The sequence below is a fragment of the Leucopleurus acutus genome (assembly GCF_964270905.1).
Source record: "Leucopleurus acutus genome assembly, chromosome: 2".
NCBI classification, from domain to species: domain Eukaryota; kingdom Metazoa; phylum Chordata; class Mammalia; order Artiodactyla; family Delphinidae; genus Leucopleurus; species Leucopleurus acutus.
In genome coordinates, this window is record NC_139143.1 from 153,763,708 (window position 1) to 153,781,483 (window position 17,776).

Here is a 17,776-nt window from a genome sequence, read left to right on the forward strand (position 1 = left end):
ACAATTTATTACAGTGATGTTTACCAAATATTTTTTTAAGTTCCATTTTTCTTTATACATTTATTATTTGCCTTTTACTGTAAAGAGTTTTCCCTTCTCATTTCTCTAATTTTAATGCCCCTATTCTTTGGACTACTTTTTTTTTTTTTCTGGTTGGCAGTTGAGCAATTGTGCTTTGGGTTCTTATCAGCTATTGAAATACACATGTGAATTTCTTATGATAGAATATCTTACACATAGTGAATTTTCACTTATGACAATCTTTAATGAAAATTCTTCTTGAACATTTTCTTACCACAGTATCTTGCCTAATAATTCTTAAGTTCCTATAGGTTACCATTTTCACCAACATTGATTTATTTAGTCCTCATAATAATGTGAAGATGGATGTAACTATATTTGATCAGGAAGAGTGACAGAGGCTTAGAGAGGTTACGTGATATGTTGGAGAGCTACAGAATAGCCGTGTACAGTGTAGAACCCAGGTCTTCTAACCCCAACTTCCTTTCTTTTCCACCACTCTCCTACCACTTTTCCTACTTTCATTTAGGTGTATTTTTTTAAATAAAATTTTCAAATTTTCTCTGTCTGGAATTTCCTTGATATATAATTCTAATTGTAATTTGTGCAGTCCTTTTGAAGAAACTCAGTATCTCTTACACCTCAAGAATATATGGAAGCTTTATCCAATCATTTGTGCATTTTAAAGAGGAAATCAAGTGCAACATCTTGGCCTTTTTCAATTTTGCTTAGGATTTAGGAAAGATATTAGACTCTGTCTCCCCCTTGGAGGAAACGTCTCTTATTCTCTTCGTTTGAAGATTCTGTTGTGAGTTTCAATTCTACACAAGACTGTAATCTTTTATGAGCTTCCACTAGTCCCTTTGTTAGATGGTTATTATTTTTATGTCAAATAAATTGGAAATAACATCCCAAATCCTAATAGGCCATATCTTGAGTAGACAGCAATAAATGGTAATATTTTATTCTTTTCTGAATAAAATGCATGTAGTCATCATGTATATACTTATCAGCAAAATATCTCATTTGTTTGTGTGCCTCCTTGTTTTACAGAGTGTCATTTTTAGGAACTCCTTTTTTAGTTTCTTTAATTCTCTGTTATTTATAAAACATTTATAACAGCCTTATTGAGGTATAATTTATATATCATAAAATTCACTTGTTATAAGTTTACAATTAAATAATTTTTAATAAATTTGCACAGTTGTGAAATCACGAATATCTATTTTTAGAATAAAAGGGAGAGAGAGCATGAGTGAATGAGTGAGCACACCAGAGCTCAAGTGCAAGATCGGACTGTCTCTTCTTATAAGGGCACTCTCTCCATTATGAAGCCCCACCCTCATGACCTCATCTAACCCTAATTACCACCTAAGGGTCTCATTTCCAAATACCATCACTTTGAGAGGTAGGGCTTCAACATATGAATTTTGGGAGGACACAAATATTCAGTTTTTAACAATGATTTCATGAGATTATTGGAGAATCAAATAATAACTAATATTATGTTTTCTGCTAGCCACTATTCTAAATGCTTAATATTTCATTGATTAATTACTCGCAGTAACCTCAAGAATTTTAGATGCTGTTATTTATCCTCATTTTACAGATGAAGAAATCTGAGATTTAAGGAAGTAGAGTAAGTTGTTCAAGGTCGTGCATGCACGCGCGCGCGCGCGCACACACACACACACACACACACACACACGATCTAAATTAGCTCTTTTTCTTCATACTTTTCTTAAGTGTGACCCATTCATTAAGGCCCAGCTCAACTTTTTCCTCCTTTAGGAAGTTTTTCCTCATGGCCTTCAACTTTGAGAGATCTATCTCTGATATGACTTTTTAATAGCATTAATTGCCTATACCATTCTGATTTAGCCTGTTCTTTTATGCTGCTGTTATTCAACTTCGTATAACTTAACTAAAGTAAATTATAAGCACTTCCCGACCATGGGCTGTGACTTTTATCTCCTCTATCTCCTGCATTTAGAATATAGTTAAGTACCTAATTGTTGGTAAAGGTGATTAAATGTGAACATTAGGAAACCTCAGATCAAAGTAATAGCTTAATTTATAAAAGTGAAAGAAAATTATATAAATTTGTCTGAATTAGGATAAGTTTATAAATGGTTTGTGGAGAGCAGAAGACATTCCTGTGTTTTAATATATTGACATTTTGAATATTACATTAGCTACCAAAAGGAATATATATTATGTATAGAAATTATTACCTTAATTTTCAAAGTTGCATGTTTGGAGAATTAGACTCAGTGTGTCCTTATCATTCTTTTATTTCTTCTGCTACTTGTGGCCACGTTGTACATTAGACTTTACAGAAGAGGAGTTAGGTTGGGAGTTAGTTTTATTTTGAATTTTGAAAAGCAGTTGAAGTAAGTTGGACCTTACTGAATTAAATGGTGAAGTTGACCTTGTGTGAAAGACATTAATGTTTCAGCTGCCCTCTATAATGGCTCAGGACACTTGGAGAACAAACATCTTGTGCTGTAAATGAAAGCTAATTGACTAAATATAGACTATCCTGGGTCTCTATCCATATAGCATTTTTTTTTCTGTACAAGGTGGTTTGGGAAGGTAAAATATAGAATGTTAGAATGCTTTTGACTGGAATGTATTAGTAAAGAAGTAGAATTGCAAATTATGGTTCTGATTTTCTTATCTATCAATATAACAGAGATTATAATACTTAAAACTTGACTCCTTCAAGTAATGAGTAAAACCCCAAATCTACATCTACAATGTAGTGGTCTTTGGCTTAGGGAGAGATTTGGAATAGCTTTATAGTCCACTGTTGTAGATGCTATGCAAGGTACTTTTATAAATTTTATAATTTAATCATCACTATAACTCTCTGAGGTAAGGTAAGCATTGTCTTCATACTCTTAAAATGAGGAATGAAAAACAGATTAATTGTATAACTGGACCAAACTAACATGTATGATAAGTAGTGGAAGTTGAACCTGGCCTTGTTTGACTTAGTATTCAATAGTAATGATGTTGATAATGCTGTTAGTAATAATAGTTAACATTTATTGTATTGCCTTACATGTAATATCTAATGTAATCTTTAAAACAATATTACGAAAGAGGTACATTAGACCAGTGGTCCCCAACCTTTTTGGCATCAGGGACTGGTTTCGTGGAAGACAGTTTTTCCACTGTGGGGGGGGGGGGTGTGGGGGTGGGGAAGGGGGATGGTTCAGGCAGTAATGGGGAGCAGTAGGGAGTGGCAGATGAAGCTTTGCTCACTCACCCGCTGCTCGCCCCTCCTGCTGTGCGGCCTGGTTCCTGTGGTCTGGGGCTTGGGGACCCCTGCATTAGAAAAGTGAGGAATCTGAGACTTAGAAAGATTAGATAATGTGCCCAGGGCCATATTGGAAGTGCTGGAGCCTGAACTGTAATGCACATCTATTTGTCAGCAAGATCTGTACACTACAGGACAGTATGCTACCGCCCTCTAAAGCTGGTCCTGTTTCCATTACGCTCACTTAATTGAAGCATGGACTCCAAGATTAGGAACACATGTAGTTTGGCAGTATCTGTCAAATCTATATATTCAAATTATATTTCATCATAAACTGGTTTGTCAACTAAAAATTATCTATTTCATGTAGACAAATTGTTTTATCAACTAAAAATTAATCTGGCCTGTATCAGATATCTCCTACTCTAATGAAAATATGATTTGAAATCACTTAATTGCTGAAGAACTGATACAGATTTTAAGTTGTTGCTTATCATCTTTGTAACATTATTGAAGGATTTTTAAGATATTTCTGAAAACTGCTGTATGAAGTATAATCGTAGAAACAGAGTGATTGTAGGAAAAATCAAAGATGAAAACAAATTTCTTCTTTTTGATAGGAAATATTTATAGTTTCTTTTGTACATCCTTTTTTAGATCATTCTCATCTTCGCTGCTACCGACCCAAGGATTATAAGGTATGTAGTATAAATTGCAGAACAATAATTATCCTGGCTTTCAGATTAGAGCATTAGTAAATTTCTTATATGTATGGTCAGATATTATCATATTCATTTAGTCAAGAAATTTACAAACAATAATTGTCATATTATGGAATGTCATTATTTTGTGTATGTTGTCAGGTGGTAGGATAGACTTTTCATTGAGTGTCTTACTACAAATGTTTTGTGACTTTTGATTGTTCATTACTTGTTTGTGTATGTGTATATGTGTGTGTGTGTGTCTGTGAGAGAGAGACAGAGACAGAGAGAAATTGGTTGCTACTTTTAATGATACCTCACACAGTAGTATTTCTAAATTTCAGTCATTCTTAGAGCATCCTCATAATTTTTACAATACCTGCATGTAATTTATGCTGTCTTTTAAAAATTCGCCTTGTTTTTATGTATTTCACCAGTGTAAATGAAAAATCAGTATCATATACTTTAAATGGATAATAGCCTTAAAAATACAGCAAAAACAAAACAACGTTACTAAATTCTGGCTAGAAAACTATTGCTTTCCAAAGACTCTGAGACATGTTCTCTTTTTCTTAAAATGAGATAAGCAATGATAGACAGGCATAGGAGACATACCAATAGCTAACTGAAGATTTCTGATTGAAAGAGAATTGAAAAGAAAATATATTTTTTCTTTTGGGATTCAGTACCCTTTTAGTGTATGTCCATGTGCTATATAAAATAATCTTGTGTATCATCTAAATTCATTTTGGGTACCATACTAAGTTATCTGCTATACCACTAGTAGTTCATGTTCTACATTTTGAGAAGTACTGCCCCAGAGTTTTTCTTTTCTGTCCCTAAGTGTAAGCTTCTTAATAAGAAGAGGCATCATAGTTGGGAAAACAAAACAAAACAAAAAACATAGCTTTCCTTATAATACCTTTGTTTATTTACTTGAAAACAATTTATCCCATGCTTACATGGCACTCTTTGCCATGCTTTGATTGTGATAAAAGAAATATGGAACAAGCCAAGGCACCATGTGACTAAGGGGCCAGATATACCAGAGAGTCAGAATCATCAAGGTGGAACTTTATAAAAGTTTATTCCAGACCTACTAAGTTAAAATTGTTGAGACCGTAGACTAGAAATTTTTATTTTAAACAAGTTTCCAGGTGATTCTTATGCAACTCTTTTGCTGTCTATCCAAGGATTGGTATTTGAGAACTACTAGTATAGACGTGGATATAGCACTTGAATAGAACCATTCCTTGTATAGCATTTGTATAGGGTCGTGCCCTTGCTTAAGGCTGTCCCTAGAGGAGTGTGGGCCTGGCATCATTCCCCTGGTGCAGACCTACCCTATTATGTGGAATTTATTCAAACACATACATGGGTACTGATCTGTGTAATATATATGTGCATGCATGCGCAGGCACACACATGCATCAAGAAGCATAATGTTTGTTGTCTTGCATGGGGCCCAGGGAAGTTACCTTAGTTGTAATACCTAAGGGTAACTAAGTTATACCTAAGTAATACCTAAGGTAACTAAGTTACCTTAGTTGTAATACCTAAGGGACGAGCCTATCTTCAAGTCATGTTTCACAGGTTTTATTTATTTTCTTCTTTATTTGCATCCTTGTTTTTTTTTACTAATCTGTAAGTTCCAGAATGGCAAGGATCTTATTGATCTTGCTTATTGGCAATTGCTAGATATTGTCTGATGTACGGTGGGGATTCCTAAAATATGTGTTGTGTGAGTGGATTATGAAGAGAAAACAAGTAAGCCAAATATACAAAAGTATAGAATGGGGAGAAAAGTATAAAGTTTATAGGACACTAATCTTTATCCTAAGGTAACTATAATCCAATTCTACATTGACTGGTCCATTTAGAGGTAGGTGATATATTTAGAATCCTCTTTTCTAAATGAATTCTTTAAAAGAACTTCACTTCTATTCATCTTTAATATCCACCCACCCTCACCTCTGTATTCTTCACTTTTAGAGTTAGAGTAGAAGTTGATCATTCATACTACCTTTGTAAAGCTGTGCATGGTAAGTGAGCTCACAGGATTATTTCTGTATTGAAGAGGTAGATTTTCACAGAAATACATATGCAGCATTGAACAGTGCTGTCTTTTCTATGAAAAAAATAAAGGGCTATTTTCTTATAGGCATATAGTAACTGGTAGTGGAACACTATAGGATTTCTACAAGAAGAAGAGTTATGAAACTAGGAGTGCTTGCAAAAATTTTTTAGAAAAGTGGGACTTGGCCTGAGTTCTATTGAGAAATATATTCTGCAGAGGCAAGGGAAGAGAGAGAAGAATGTCTTAGGAGGAAAACCACATGAAAAAGCCTTGGAGTTTAGAATAAGTACATTGTCCTGGAGGCGGGGGGAAACTACTGGTCTGGCTTGAGTGGAGGGCGTATATTGAGGGATAATGGCTATTTAACATATTTATTTTCTATTTTTCCTACTTCTTCATACCTATTATATCTGCCGCCTCCTTCTTTAAGATTTCTAGTTACTTGGTCATTAGCTGTTCTTTTGGCCAAAGTCACCTCTCTTCACCCTGGATGCATTATAATCAGCTGTTGTATAAATACAAAGTTCTCAGAAAAAGAACACACCTCTCAACCTGCCTCCCTATATCTTTATTGTTCCCTGTTTCTTTGTCCTTTCATTGCTAGGCATTCAAATGAATGACCCAGTGCAGCCAAAAATTAATTAGTTAATTAAAAAAAAAAAGCCTGGAAGTGAACTAAGTCACTTCTTATATTCCATTGACAAGAACTAGTCACATCTAGAAGCAAGATGAGCAAGGTGGCTAGCAAATAGAGATCCTAGTTAGGCAGCTGTTTTCCACTGAAGAGGGCTCATAGATTTTAGTAGACCACTGACCATATCTGTCATAGTCTGCCTGTCTGCCACCAAATATCCCCTTCTTCCCTCACACAGAACATACTTTTGTCCTCTTCCAGGAAAATCACTTGAAGTTCCATCATTCAAGTTCCACTTGAATCTAGCTTGAAGTTCAGGATCTTTGAGTGTTGGATAAGCCAGATCCAGATAGACTCCCTGTGATCCAGTGACCTGTGAACCAAGACAAGTTACTTCTCCCCTCCCTCACCTTCTCACTCTACCTGAACCTCATTTCTGGTATGTTTTGTTAGAGCAGGGATAGGTTAACTGGAAAAAAATGGTGCTCTTATTTGCAAAAGGGAGAAATAGAGAATGAAGAGCAGTTACTAGTCTACAGCAATGATAAATGCTCCTGGGCAAGCTTTGTGAACCTAACAGGCAGGTGCCCCGCTGCCCTGATAGTAGAGGAATGCCCTTTCTTAGACCTTACTCTCCATGGGCCCTGACTCTACCCTGCAGCTGGTTTTTCCATGTCCATTTATTATCCCACATGGCAGTGAGTTATCCTCTCTGAAATGGGTTTGGAGGATTTGATCTCTTGGGACTGCATAGTTTTCTAGCCCACTTCCTGCGGTTAAAAGTTTTGGGGCCTGAGAGCTATTTTATAGACTTAGGCTCTTAAAGGCCAGGTTCTTGATTTCTTAGGCAATATAGACTTAGGCAAGTATCAACTTCTCATTTATTTGCTTGCAGTCAGTTTAATGTTTCAGTAAATACACACAAAGTTGTTTTCTTCCCTCCAAATACAATTCTGAAGTCTGATTTATTTCTTTAGTTCTTACGCCTTTTAATGGCACTTACCTTGAGGCCCTTTGAAGTAGGCTCAGATGGGAAGTAACCTCCTCAATCTGATTTTTGTCTTAGGATTTCGTTTCTCTGTTTAAAAGTTTTAATGGCCCTTTGTTCAAAGCTCAAAGCCTTTTTCTGTCTTAACCTTCTACATTTTGTGTCCACACGCAGTTGGCACGCACTTTTCCTGGCCCTGAGAGGCCCTCGATTACTAAAATCTTTCATTTCTGCTCTCAAACCAATCTCTCCTGAGCTCGTCATTCTTGAAATCCCTTGCTCAGTATAAGTAAAAGCCAACACACACTACATCTCTTGCTCTTTACAGCTATTTTAGATAAAATAAGCTTGAAAGTTATGTGGTCTATCTTCTCAGCTGTTGCAGGCCACAGTTTCATTTTGCTGCTGCATTATTGGATCTTAAATTTTCAATCCTCAAGTATCTATTCCCTTGCTTCCTGCTCCTGACTTACAGGCCAATGCATGTTTAGGTCTATGTTAAGACCAGTACAGTAAGATACTGATTTCTGAATTGTTTGGGGTAATGCTATTTGCTCTAGAAATAAACCTACAAACTTCAGAAGGTTAATATAATAGAAATTTAGTTTTTATTCACATAATAGTTAATTTAGGGTGCCTCTAATCTGCGTACTATTTTTCCGTGCAGTGACCCCATTCTGTGCCTTTGCCTTACTCTAGAGCTTTGCTGTCTGTCCTCTTCACATGTTGGAAAATGAAGGAGAACCTGAAGAGGCATATCTCTTTCTTAAAAACCTTGGCCTGGAATTGACACATAACATTTTTACCTACACTCTGTTTGCCAAGAACTAATCAGATGGCCACACCTGGATGCAAGGATTGCTTCTCAGCAGTAATTCTGCTCTGGAGGAGGGAAAGATGAATTGTGATGGAAAGCTAATCATTTCTCTGTCACATCTAGAATGCCTTGTCCCTCTCCACTCCCAACTTCTCTCTTACCATTAGGAAAGATGATATGACTGAAACTCTATTATGTTAGAAATAAAAACTTAGCAAAACTAGAAACTATCTCTGCCTGAATTCATGGATATTTCATGATGATGAGGGAGATAGGTAATAATAAAATCACAAAAATCAATATATACTTGGAACTGTGATAAATGTCATGGGGGACATGCATGCTAGCTTGGACTAGTTATATATTAGGAGGATTTGATCTGGTGAAGGAGAATGGAAAAAGGATCTTGAGGACTGGTGATTGCTCTTGAGCTGAAAGTGAATAAGAATTTACTGTGTGAAAAGGAGGGAAGGACATGTGCAAGGGGAAAGGGGAAGTAGCATTTATAAAGGTTCAGTGGCTAGGCAACTAAAAGACCAGTGTTGCTAGGAGTGAAAGACATGGGTAGGTGCATGATATAAATTGAGGCTGGAGTAGTAGGTAGGGATCACATCTTTTTCGCCATGTTAGGAATTTTGATAGTTATCCTAGGTACAATGGGAAGCAAATGAAATTATTTTAAACAACAAGATGATACAGTTGGATTTGGACCTTGCGAATATTACTCTTGATTGTAGTATGGACTAGGAAAAGAATGGATAGTAATATACAAGTTAGTAGGCTATTGAATAGTCAATGTGAGAAATGATGATGGATTGGATTGGGATGATAGTAGTGGAGGTCGATTGCAGTGGAGATATTACACAGATATTTAGGATTAATGTTGACAGAAAAGTAGACTTGACAAATGGAAAAGATATACGATGTTCTCCTAGAGAAAGAGTGTCAATATCATAAAGATATTCTTCTATGTAGGGTAATTCAAAAATTAACAAAATCTCAATAAAAATATCTCGAGGCTTTTTTTTTTTTAATTTCAGGAACTAGGCAAAAATAGGCAGGAAAACTTTGAAAGCAGAGAGCATTGGAAGGGGCTTAGCCATGCAATGTTAAGAATGACTCTTATATTTCTAATTTTCACAACTCAGTGTTTGATGACACCATTTATTGGGATAGGAAACGTGCAAAGGGCTAGTTTAAAGTTCACAGAACTCTAAATTCTGCTGCAAATTCCTGGTTATCTTGTTTAGATGCTGGAGAGTGTCTGACTATTCAGCTCAGAAACAGACCAGTGCTTAAAAATCAACCATGTGGCACTTGATGTATTCTGAAGGGGATTTAATTTTAAGAAGTCACTGAGCTTTTCTTTCTGGCAGGTCAGATGGGAATGAAAACAGACAGAAAGAAGGATAGAGATCTGAGGTAATGGAGGAGCGTAGGACAGGAAATAAGAAATAGTGGGATAAAAGCCATTTCTCTCAATGGGATGTGAGGGTATCTAAACAAGACATAGTTTTACATTTTCACATTTTTAAAAATTTACCTTGGCCAGCAAATCTTTTACGGAAGCAATTCGTGGGCTCAGGAATATTTTGGAATTTTTGTTAGGCCAGTTAAGTGCAGACCATTGGATGTGTGGGATTTTGCTCCTTTTTATTCTAATACATCTTTCACATGAACAGTTTTGTTCATATAAAAAACCGTCCAAAGTGGCCACTGTAATTCTAAAATATGCTTAGTGAAATTATGCTATTTGGAGCAATAAGTGTAAAATTTTAAATTATAGTATAAATATATGTAAGATGATGGAAAGTTTGAATCTAACTTGGAGGGGGCATGGGCCTAACCTGAAACACAGGCATAAGAGTCTGGCAGGGTCGGTCAGTATGTTGCTTGTACACCTTATGTCTTGGGCCCCAACTTAGTGGTTGGTTTCTTAAATTGGAGACCTGATAAATCTGTAATTCTAGGAAGATGGAAGGTTTGGTAGTGATTTCTCTCAGAGGCGTTTTCTCCCATGACAAAAAAAAAAAAAAAAAAAGAAGACGAAACAGAGGAAAGTTTTTATGATATTCTGACAAGTGGCCCAGGGCAAAGTTTCTACTAAGGATTTTAAAATGGTGTAATGAGAACATCTGAACCTGTCAAACCTTAAGTCTGGCTCCAGGATAGCTTTAGTAGCTAATGCCTGTTACTTCTCTATGAACTTCCTCTTACAGACTCAGAGCAAAAAGTGACAAAGAGAGAGAGACATATTAGTATTGTTAGTAATAAGATAGATTTCCGCCTGGGTTACAAGTTTTCAAATTTGACCAGATAATGACAACGGCTCTGCATTCCTACAAGACAAAGTAACCCAGCATTTGGGAGCTTTAACAAAAGGAGAGCAGAGTCCAGCTTCAACAGGAAGATTCACTTACAGCACCGTTGTAGTTAGAGAAACCACCAGGAGGGAGGCCCAAGTGTCTCAGAGGAAAAAACTATTTCTATTTAAGTTGAGCGTCTTAGATGTGGCAGCCAGGAGGGTCTGTTTAGATCTTATTGGACTTCCAGGGTTGTCAACTGCCAACTCACCGAAGGACCACCATGATAACTGAATGATCTGTTAATACCAAGCAAAGCAGAGCTTATGATTATGCAGTAAGGGAGAGCACCACCTTTACAGTCTTCGTAGAATCTCCAAAAGGTTAAGGGTAGATATTTATAGGGTTTTGGGGTCTGGGCTCCAGTAGTTTAAGATAGGGCTTTTAATGAGGGAATCTAATTAGCAGAGTTTGTGATATAAAAGTCTAGGATTAATGGACACAGAGGTTAGAGTCTTAAAGCAAGTCTTGGTAAATAAACAGGTATTTGATAGGGGAGGGATTTGTCCTGTTGAGTGGTGTCTTGTCCTGAGAAGGGGACTGTTTGCCCGGATTAAGAATCTGTTGTTTTGAGAAGGGAGCTGATTGATGACTGAGCAGACTGCTGTTCAGGCAAATGATTTATGGGAAGGTCCTGAAGCAGATAGTGAAGCTGTTTACTGGTTTACAGCAGTATTTTCCTGACAAGAATTTCCTGGAACTCATGATAAGGTCGTGTTGAGGTGGGCGGGCCTCAGTGTTTTGTTCTTTTAGCCAAGCCATGTGAATGTAGGTGGTCTCAGTTCTCACACGTCTTACTAAGGTTATATACACTTTTCCACTAATGTGTTAACACATTGGTAGATTTATTCCAAGAAACCTTATAGTTTCAGTTTCCATTGTAAGTGGTCTTTTATGTAAAATTACATTTTTATGTGTTTTACTGATGTATGGGTCTGCAGTACATTTTTGTATAACATTCTTGTCTCAGATATTCTTGAATTTTTTTAATAGAGGAAACCATATCCTCAACAATGAATCTTAGTTCTGCCTTTCAAAGTATTTATTTGTCTTGACTTACTAGGATTTTCAGTACATTTTAAGTAGAAGTGGTGATCAGGATGTGGCAGACATTTATTGCTCATTGGCTATTCATGTCCCCTCCCGTATTTTCAAGCCCTCTTGCAGGTGTATGGGGCCTAGTTCCAGCCAATGGACCATACATGTAAATTATGTGGATCCCTTCCAGGGTGCAGCATAGAAGAATTGACATGAACTCTCTCCTGTCATAGGGATAATGAGGTCTCATGTTCTAGATGGTACAACCATAAGTTGTTCAGCCTGTCTCATCAGCCCGGGTCCTTGGGCAATTTTGTGAAGTGTGATTCTCTTGCTAACCTATATTACCATAAAGCACAGGGAAAAATGAACCTTTATTATGTTAAGCCACTAATTTTCAAACTTAATTTGTTCTTGCAATGCAGCCTGACACGCTGCAGCATGAACTAATACTGTGTTGTCTTGATCCTGTCTTTGATAAGATCATGTCGAAGGTTTCACACCTATGAATGTTATCTGCAGTAGATTTTTGTTAGATATCCTCTAGCAAGTTAAGGAAGTTCCCTTTGAAATTCCTTGTCTGCAAGGTATGTATATGTTTTAATTACGAGTGGTTGTTGGATGTTATTGAATAATTTTTTCAGCATCTATTGAGTTGATAATGATTTTTCTATAGTGAATTAATAGATTTTCTATTGATAACCCATTCTTGTATTCTTTGAATGTACCCAGCTTAATCATGTTGTATTCTTTTTTTGAACATCACTAAATTTAATTTGTTAATATTTTACTTAAGATCTTTTGTCACATATGGTCACTAGTAAGAGTGGTCTCTAATTACCTTTCTTCTGCTTTTCTTGAGTGGTTTGGTAGCAATGTTATGATCACATCATAAAATTAATTGGGGGATATTTAATTTCTTCCTTGGGAACAGTTTGTCGGTTTGTTCCTTGGCTCTTTTTATTGGGTTGTTAGTAAATCAGATTGTTAGTGCATCTTCTGTGGAACTTTCCTCATAGGCATCCTGTGAGGCCTGGGCTGTGGGAATTTTCCATTTTTTTCTGCTGTGGATCTCTCATAGTTCACTGGCCTGGGACCCCTACCACTTAATAGCTGTTTGACTTTGCTTCAGTTTCCTCTCCTGTAAAGCGTAGGTAATAAAAATACCACATAGGGTCGTTGTGAGGATTAAACAAGTTATTTATATAAGTGCATTGAACAGTGGTCTAAGAAGGGAGGAATTTCCCCCTACCCCCTAAAGATGGACACACTTAGGAATTACTTATCATTTTCATTGCATTATTTTGGAATTTCTTCTAAATTTTTCTTCCATGTAAAGAAAGTACATCTTCCTTAAACCAAACCAGATAGTTGAGCGTATGTATTTTTAAATTGATAAGGTAGGAATGGATCATTCCCTTCAGTAGGATTCAAAAGGAATGTTTTCAGCAAAATTGAGAAACTGATCTCAGTTGCCAATATCTGCTTCTCTCCCTTTTGAATCAGAACTGTGCTTTGTTCTTACTATCCTGAAAATAGTACCTCTACTGCACTTCTTTCCTATAGTCTTCATTCTCAACTACTTGCCAGCAGATTCCATTAGAGTTATTTTTATTTATTTCTTAAGTTTTATGTCCCATGACAAAGGAGAAACTTTAAAGCATGGTGTGTAGTACCAGGCACTAAATGGGCTTTCAACAAATATTTGTTGGGTAAGTGAATTTCCTGGTTCCTATTTATACTTAGTGGTTCTCTATTCCATTAATTTGACCTTGAAGTTCCTATAAATATAAAATTTTCATGGGCATAAATATTATTTAACTTATGAACTTATTGTGTAAACAACTTTTCAGGAACCTTATTTCATAAGTATGGTATAACCAAACCATTATGTATCACATATTTGAAAAGTATGTCATTTAATTACATTACATTTATATAATTACAATGAATTTGGTGTATGAAGTTTTCTTTTCTACCTGTAACAATTTCAGGTTAGTTTAAAAATATTAGATTTTATCTTGATACATTGCAACATTTGCAATATTGGAATTATTACATTTCTGAGATCTTAGAAATGGCATTTAAAGAACTATTTCTGTAAATGTAAAACAAAAAAAAACTGTTTATGCTGAAATATGAAGGTTGCTGTAAACAGAGGAAATAAATACTGTTGTCTTTCATAACTCGAGCCCTCTGCTTTGTGTTTGTACTAATTTTGCTACTATTTTCTGTAGCAAACCTGTAAGATAATTTCCCCAGTTTATAGAGAAGGAAATAAAAACTTAGAGTACATGATTTGCTCAGGTTCGCATAACAAGCAGGGATTTGAACCCTGTTCTTTGAACACTCCAAGGCAGGGTTCTTGAGGAGTCATCCAAGAAATGTAACTCTTCTGTTACGAGCCAAAGAGATAACATTCCATTTGGTTTTAGGACGTGAATAAGCAACCTATGGAAAACTCACAAGAGCTACGAAAACGTTTTCTTAAGCTGAGTTTTACGGTTGAAAATTTGAAGTGGATTCTTATCAAAGACTTACCCCCTTGTTATACCTTCCGTTCCCCATTTAGATAAATAATTTTCCAAAACAAATATTTATTCTAATTCCATGGAAGGAATACATCCCAGCTGTGTCCCCACTGCACAATTACTTATTGTATATCTATTTAGTTCTAATTTCCTTCCTCATTGTTTTATCATTACTTGTTTTTTCATGTCTCTCATTCTGGATTGTAATATCTTTGAGGTCTCCTGTTATATTTACCTGTGACTACTGTCTCCTACCTTGTTCAGTATTTGATACATAGAAGATGTTTAATAAATGTCAGATAGTATTGAGTTGCAGCGTTCAAGGTTCTCTACAGTGTGCCCCTCTCCACCTCTGTGATATTCTCTCTGATTACTTTCCTACAGAACTAGCCAAGTGACTGTACTCATTGTTTATCTTTCCTTGTACCTTTTCCTCTACTTGGAATGCCCTATCTCCCCCTTTTCCCTACTTATGGCCTTGATTCCAATCTACCTCCTCCATGAGACCTCCACCATTTAGACCATTAGAAGTCTATAAATGTCCTTCTGCAGATATTGTCGTTAAGATGTATTTGCCACCTAGCATATCTCACTGTCAGTTTTCTTTGTGTTAATACCCTGTCTCATCTGGTTTGTGATTTCAAATCCCTGTACCTCTCTAGATCTGTGTGTTAGCTAACATGTTGTTCAAGAGATTCTCAGTGAATATTCTGATAAAGAGAAAAAAAGTCAGTTGTAGTCGCCTAGAAGAGGCTTTATTTAAAGCGTTGCTGACTAGTTTGTGGAGAAATTTTAGTAAACAAAAAATGAAATGGTCTGCCAGCCAGCATGGCTCAAATGGCATTGAAATTAATGAAGAGAAAATAATCTCTCTGCTATAAGCCAAGTGACTCATATTTGGATATAATTCTAGAAACAGCATTATAGCACTTTTTTTTCTTTTATATCAGTCTCTTAATATATACACTTGTATTTATTGGTCATGGACCTTTTTGATCTTGTTTTTGACATTCACTGTGTTTTTACTTTGTCTCTGTGAACAGCTAACAATAGAGCACTTTTCAGTTTTTTCTTTTATTCAATCTGGATCACATATTTCTTGGTCAGTTATTTGGGACTGTAACTGAGTCATTTGAATTACATGCTGTTTGGTTCTGGGATGAAAGCTTGATTCTCTCAGCTGACTGCTGGCTCACCATATGTTGCTGTAATTCTGGAAAACAGTGAAAATTGTGGTAGGGTTGAAGTAAGAAGCCATGTTGGAGTGGTGTCTTAATAATAAAGGACTTATATTTGTTGTATAACTAATTCACACACCTAGGCATTCTGCAAGATACTTTAAATAAATGACGGAATATCTATAAGGTAGCTGTTATTAACCCTGTTTTACATACAAGTGAAATGAGTCTGAGAAAGATTAAAGGTCAAATTGACCTTCTTAAAAGGTCAAATATTTCGTTGATAGTAACTGCTAGGACATAAGCTCATAAAGGCAGGGATTTCGTTGTGTTCACTGTTGTAATCCCAACATTTAACATGGCGACTGGAAGTTAAGTATTTGTTAAATAAATTCAGTTCCTCTCTCTCATTTTCTCTTTTTTTTTTTTTTGTGGTGTTTTTGTTCTTTTAATTAATGTTGCTGGTTCATAATATCCCCCGTGATGTATCTCATTAGTTCAGGAAAGTTTTTCTTCTATTTTGTCTTTCAATAATTTTTCTACTCTGAGAATTTTTAACTCTTTCACTATATTTTGGGAAAGTTCAAAACTATGTGCGTTACGTTGTCAATTTGATAAAGCCAGTGCCAATTCTACTTTTTCCTATGTCTAATGCCATTTAAATGATATTATATAGTTATTAATTTTTTCAGTTCTTTCATTTGATCTGACAAGTCCCCTAAACTTTCAATCAACCATCTCAGTTTTCTTTTTTTTTCATTGATAGAATTGACATTTTCTTGAATTTATTTAAGATTTCAAGACGGCAGAATTCTAAAATTTATGTCGTCCATAAATAGCTTGCTCTGGAGTGAATAAAGAGATGGACCATACTTGGTGTTGTGGAAATATGAATTATGGATTTTTAGCTTAGGTCTAAGATAATGATGAAATCTGGAATAGCAGAGGTAAGAGCATGGTGGAGATAAAAATTTTAAATTTACTGAGTTTTGGTTACATGTGGAAAATCCAAATAGAGCTGCCTTACAGAGAAATGGGTATCCAGATCTGGATTTCCAGAGATACGTCTTGGAAAGCTAAGTCTTGTCCATAGATAAGTGTTTCAAAGATTACTGTACACTTGATAATAGAAGCAAAGGAAATCAACCAAAGAGAAGGTACATGAGACAGGGGCAGAAAGTGTGACATTGGAGAGCAGCCACTGATTTCAGTGATGAGATGAAGGATGACGAATGTCCACTGGACCATGAAAAGAGGTGACTAAGGAAACAGAGGAGGAGAAATTCAGGAGAGAAGACCTAAAAGAGGACTGACCAGTGACAAATGCTGCAGAGGCCAAGTAGTATGAGAACTGGGAGGAAAAGACAGGATTTATAAAATAAGTTGTGGAAGAGTAGGTTTTGATGAAACATTATAAGTACAGGAGAGGTAGAAAAATAGCAATATGTTTAGTCTGCACCTTCAATGAGTTTTTTTAGTGTACAAAAGAAGAGAGATAAAAATGGGAGAGATCAGGCATGAATTGCATTAAAAGTTGGGAGCCAGTTGAAGTGAAGAAGCTGGAAATACAGATAGCATGCTAATAATGAATGGAGGGAAGTTCAAAGGATGTGAAAAAGAATGGGGATAAAGCACAGATGGAGGTAGGTGTTATTCTTGGATCGAAGAAACTTCTGAGATTAGATAGAAGGGAGTATACATGTGTGGACTCAGAAGATTCACAGGAGAGCAGAGGTAGCATGTTAGAAACATCTGTGTGAGAGTGTGTCAGAGGATTTAAAGAACATTAAGGGAAGGATGTATTCCAATGAGGATGCTGGCATTAGAGAATGTCAAAGTAATTTGAGTGTCCATATCATACTGACAATAATAAATTCATAATAAAACTAACCAACCTATATGGTTAATTTAATTTTTTTTTCTAGAAGCATTTAGTGTCTTGGGTACATTGGCATAGTATTTGCAGGGAATATATGCCAGAGAAGAAATAAGAAAGCTGGGTCAATACAAAAGAGGGTTTGAAGTCTACCCTAATCAGGACCTAGGATGGTTAGGTTTACCAGATAACTGCCATATCTCTGGGGCCTCTAGTGAAAACGCAGCCATGAGTCACCATCTTTTGAGTTACGTCAACACTATCATCCAGACACCATTGGGTCAGGA

The 17,776-nt window shown here is 36.0% G+C and overlaps 1 protein-coding gene across 1 annotated transcript in view; it reads left to right on the plus strand.

Annotated features, from left to right (window-relative positions):
• SPATA6 (spermatogenesis associated 6) overlaps positions 1 to 17,776 on the plus strand; it is a gene marked incomplete at its 5' end in the record, with an annotated part of 150,212 nt that overhangs the window by 72,395 nt on the left and 60,041 nt on the right. The window contains 1 exon segment of the mRNA XM_082834204.1: positions 3,944 to 3,984. Within this exon segment, the coding sequence (XP_082690330.1) occupies positions 3,944 to 3,984 (41 nt within the window).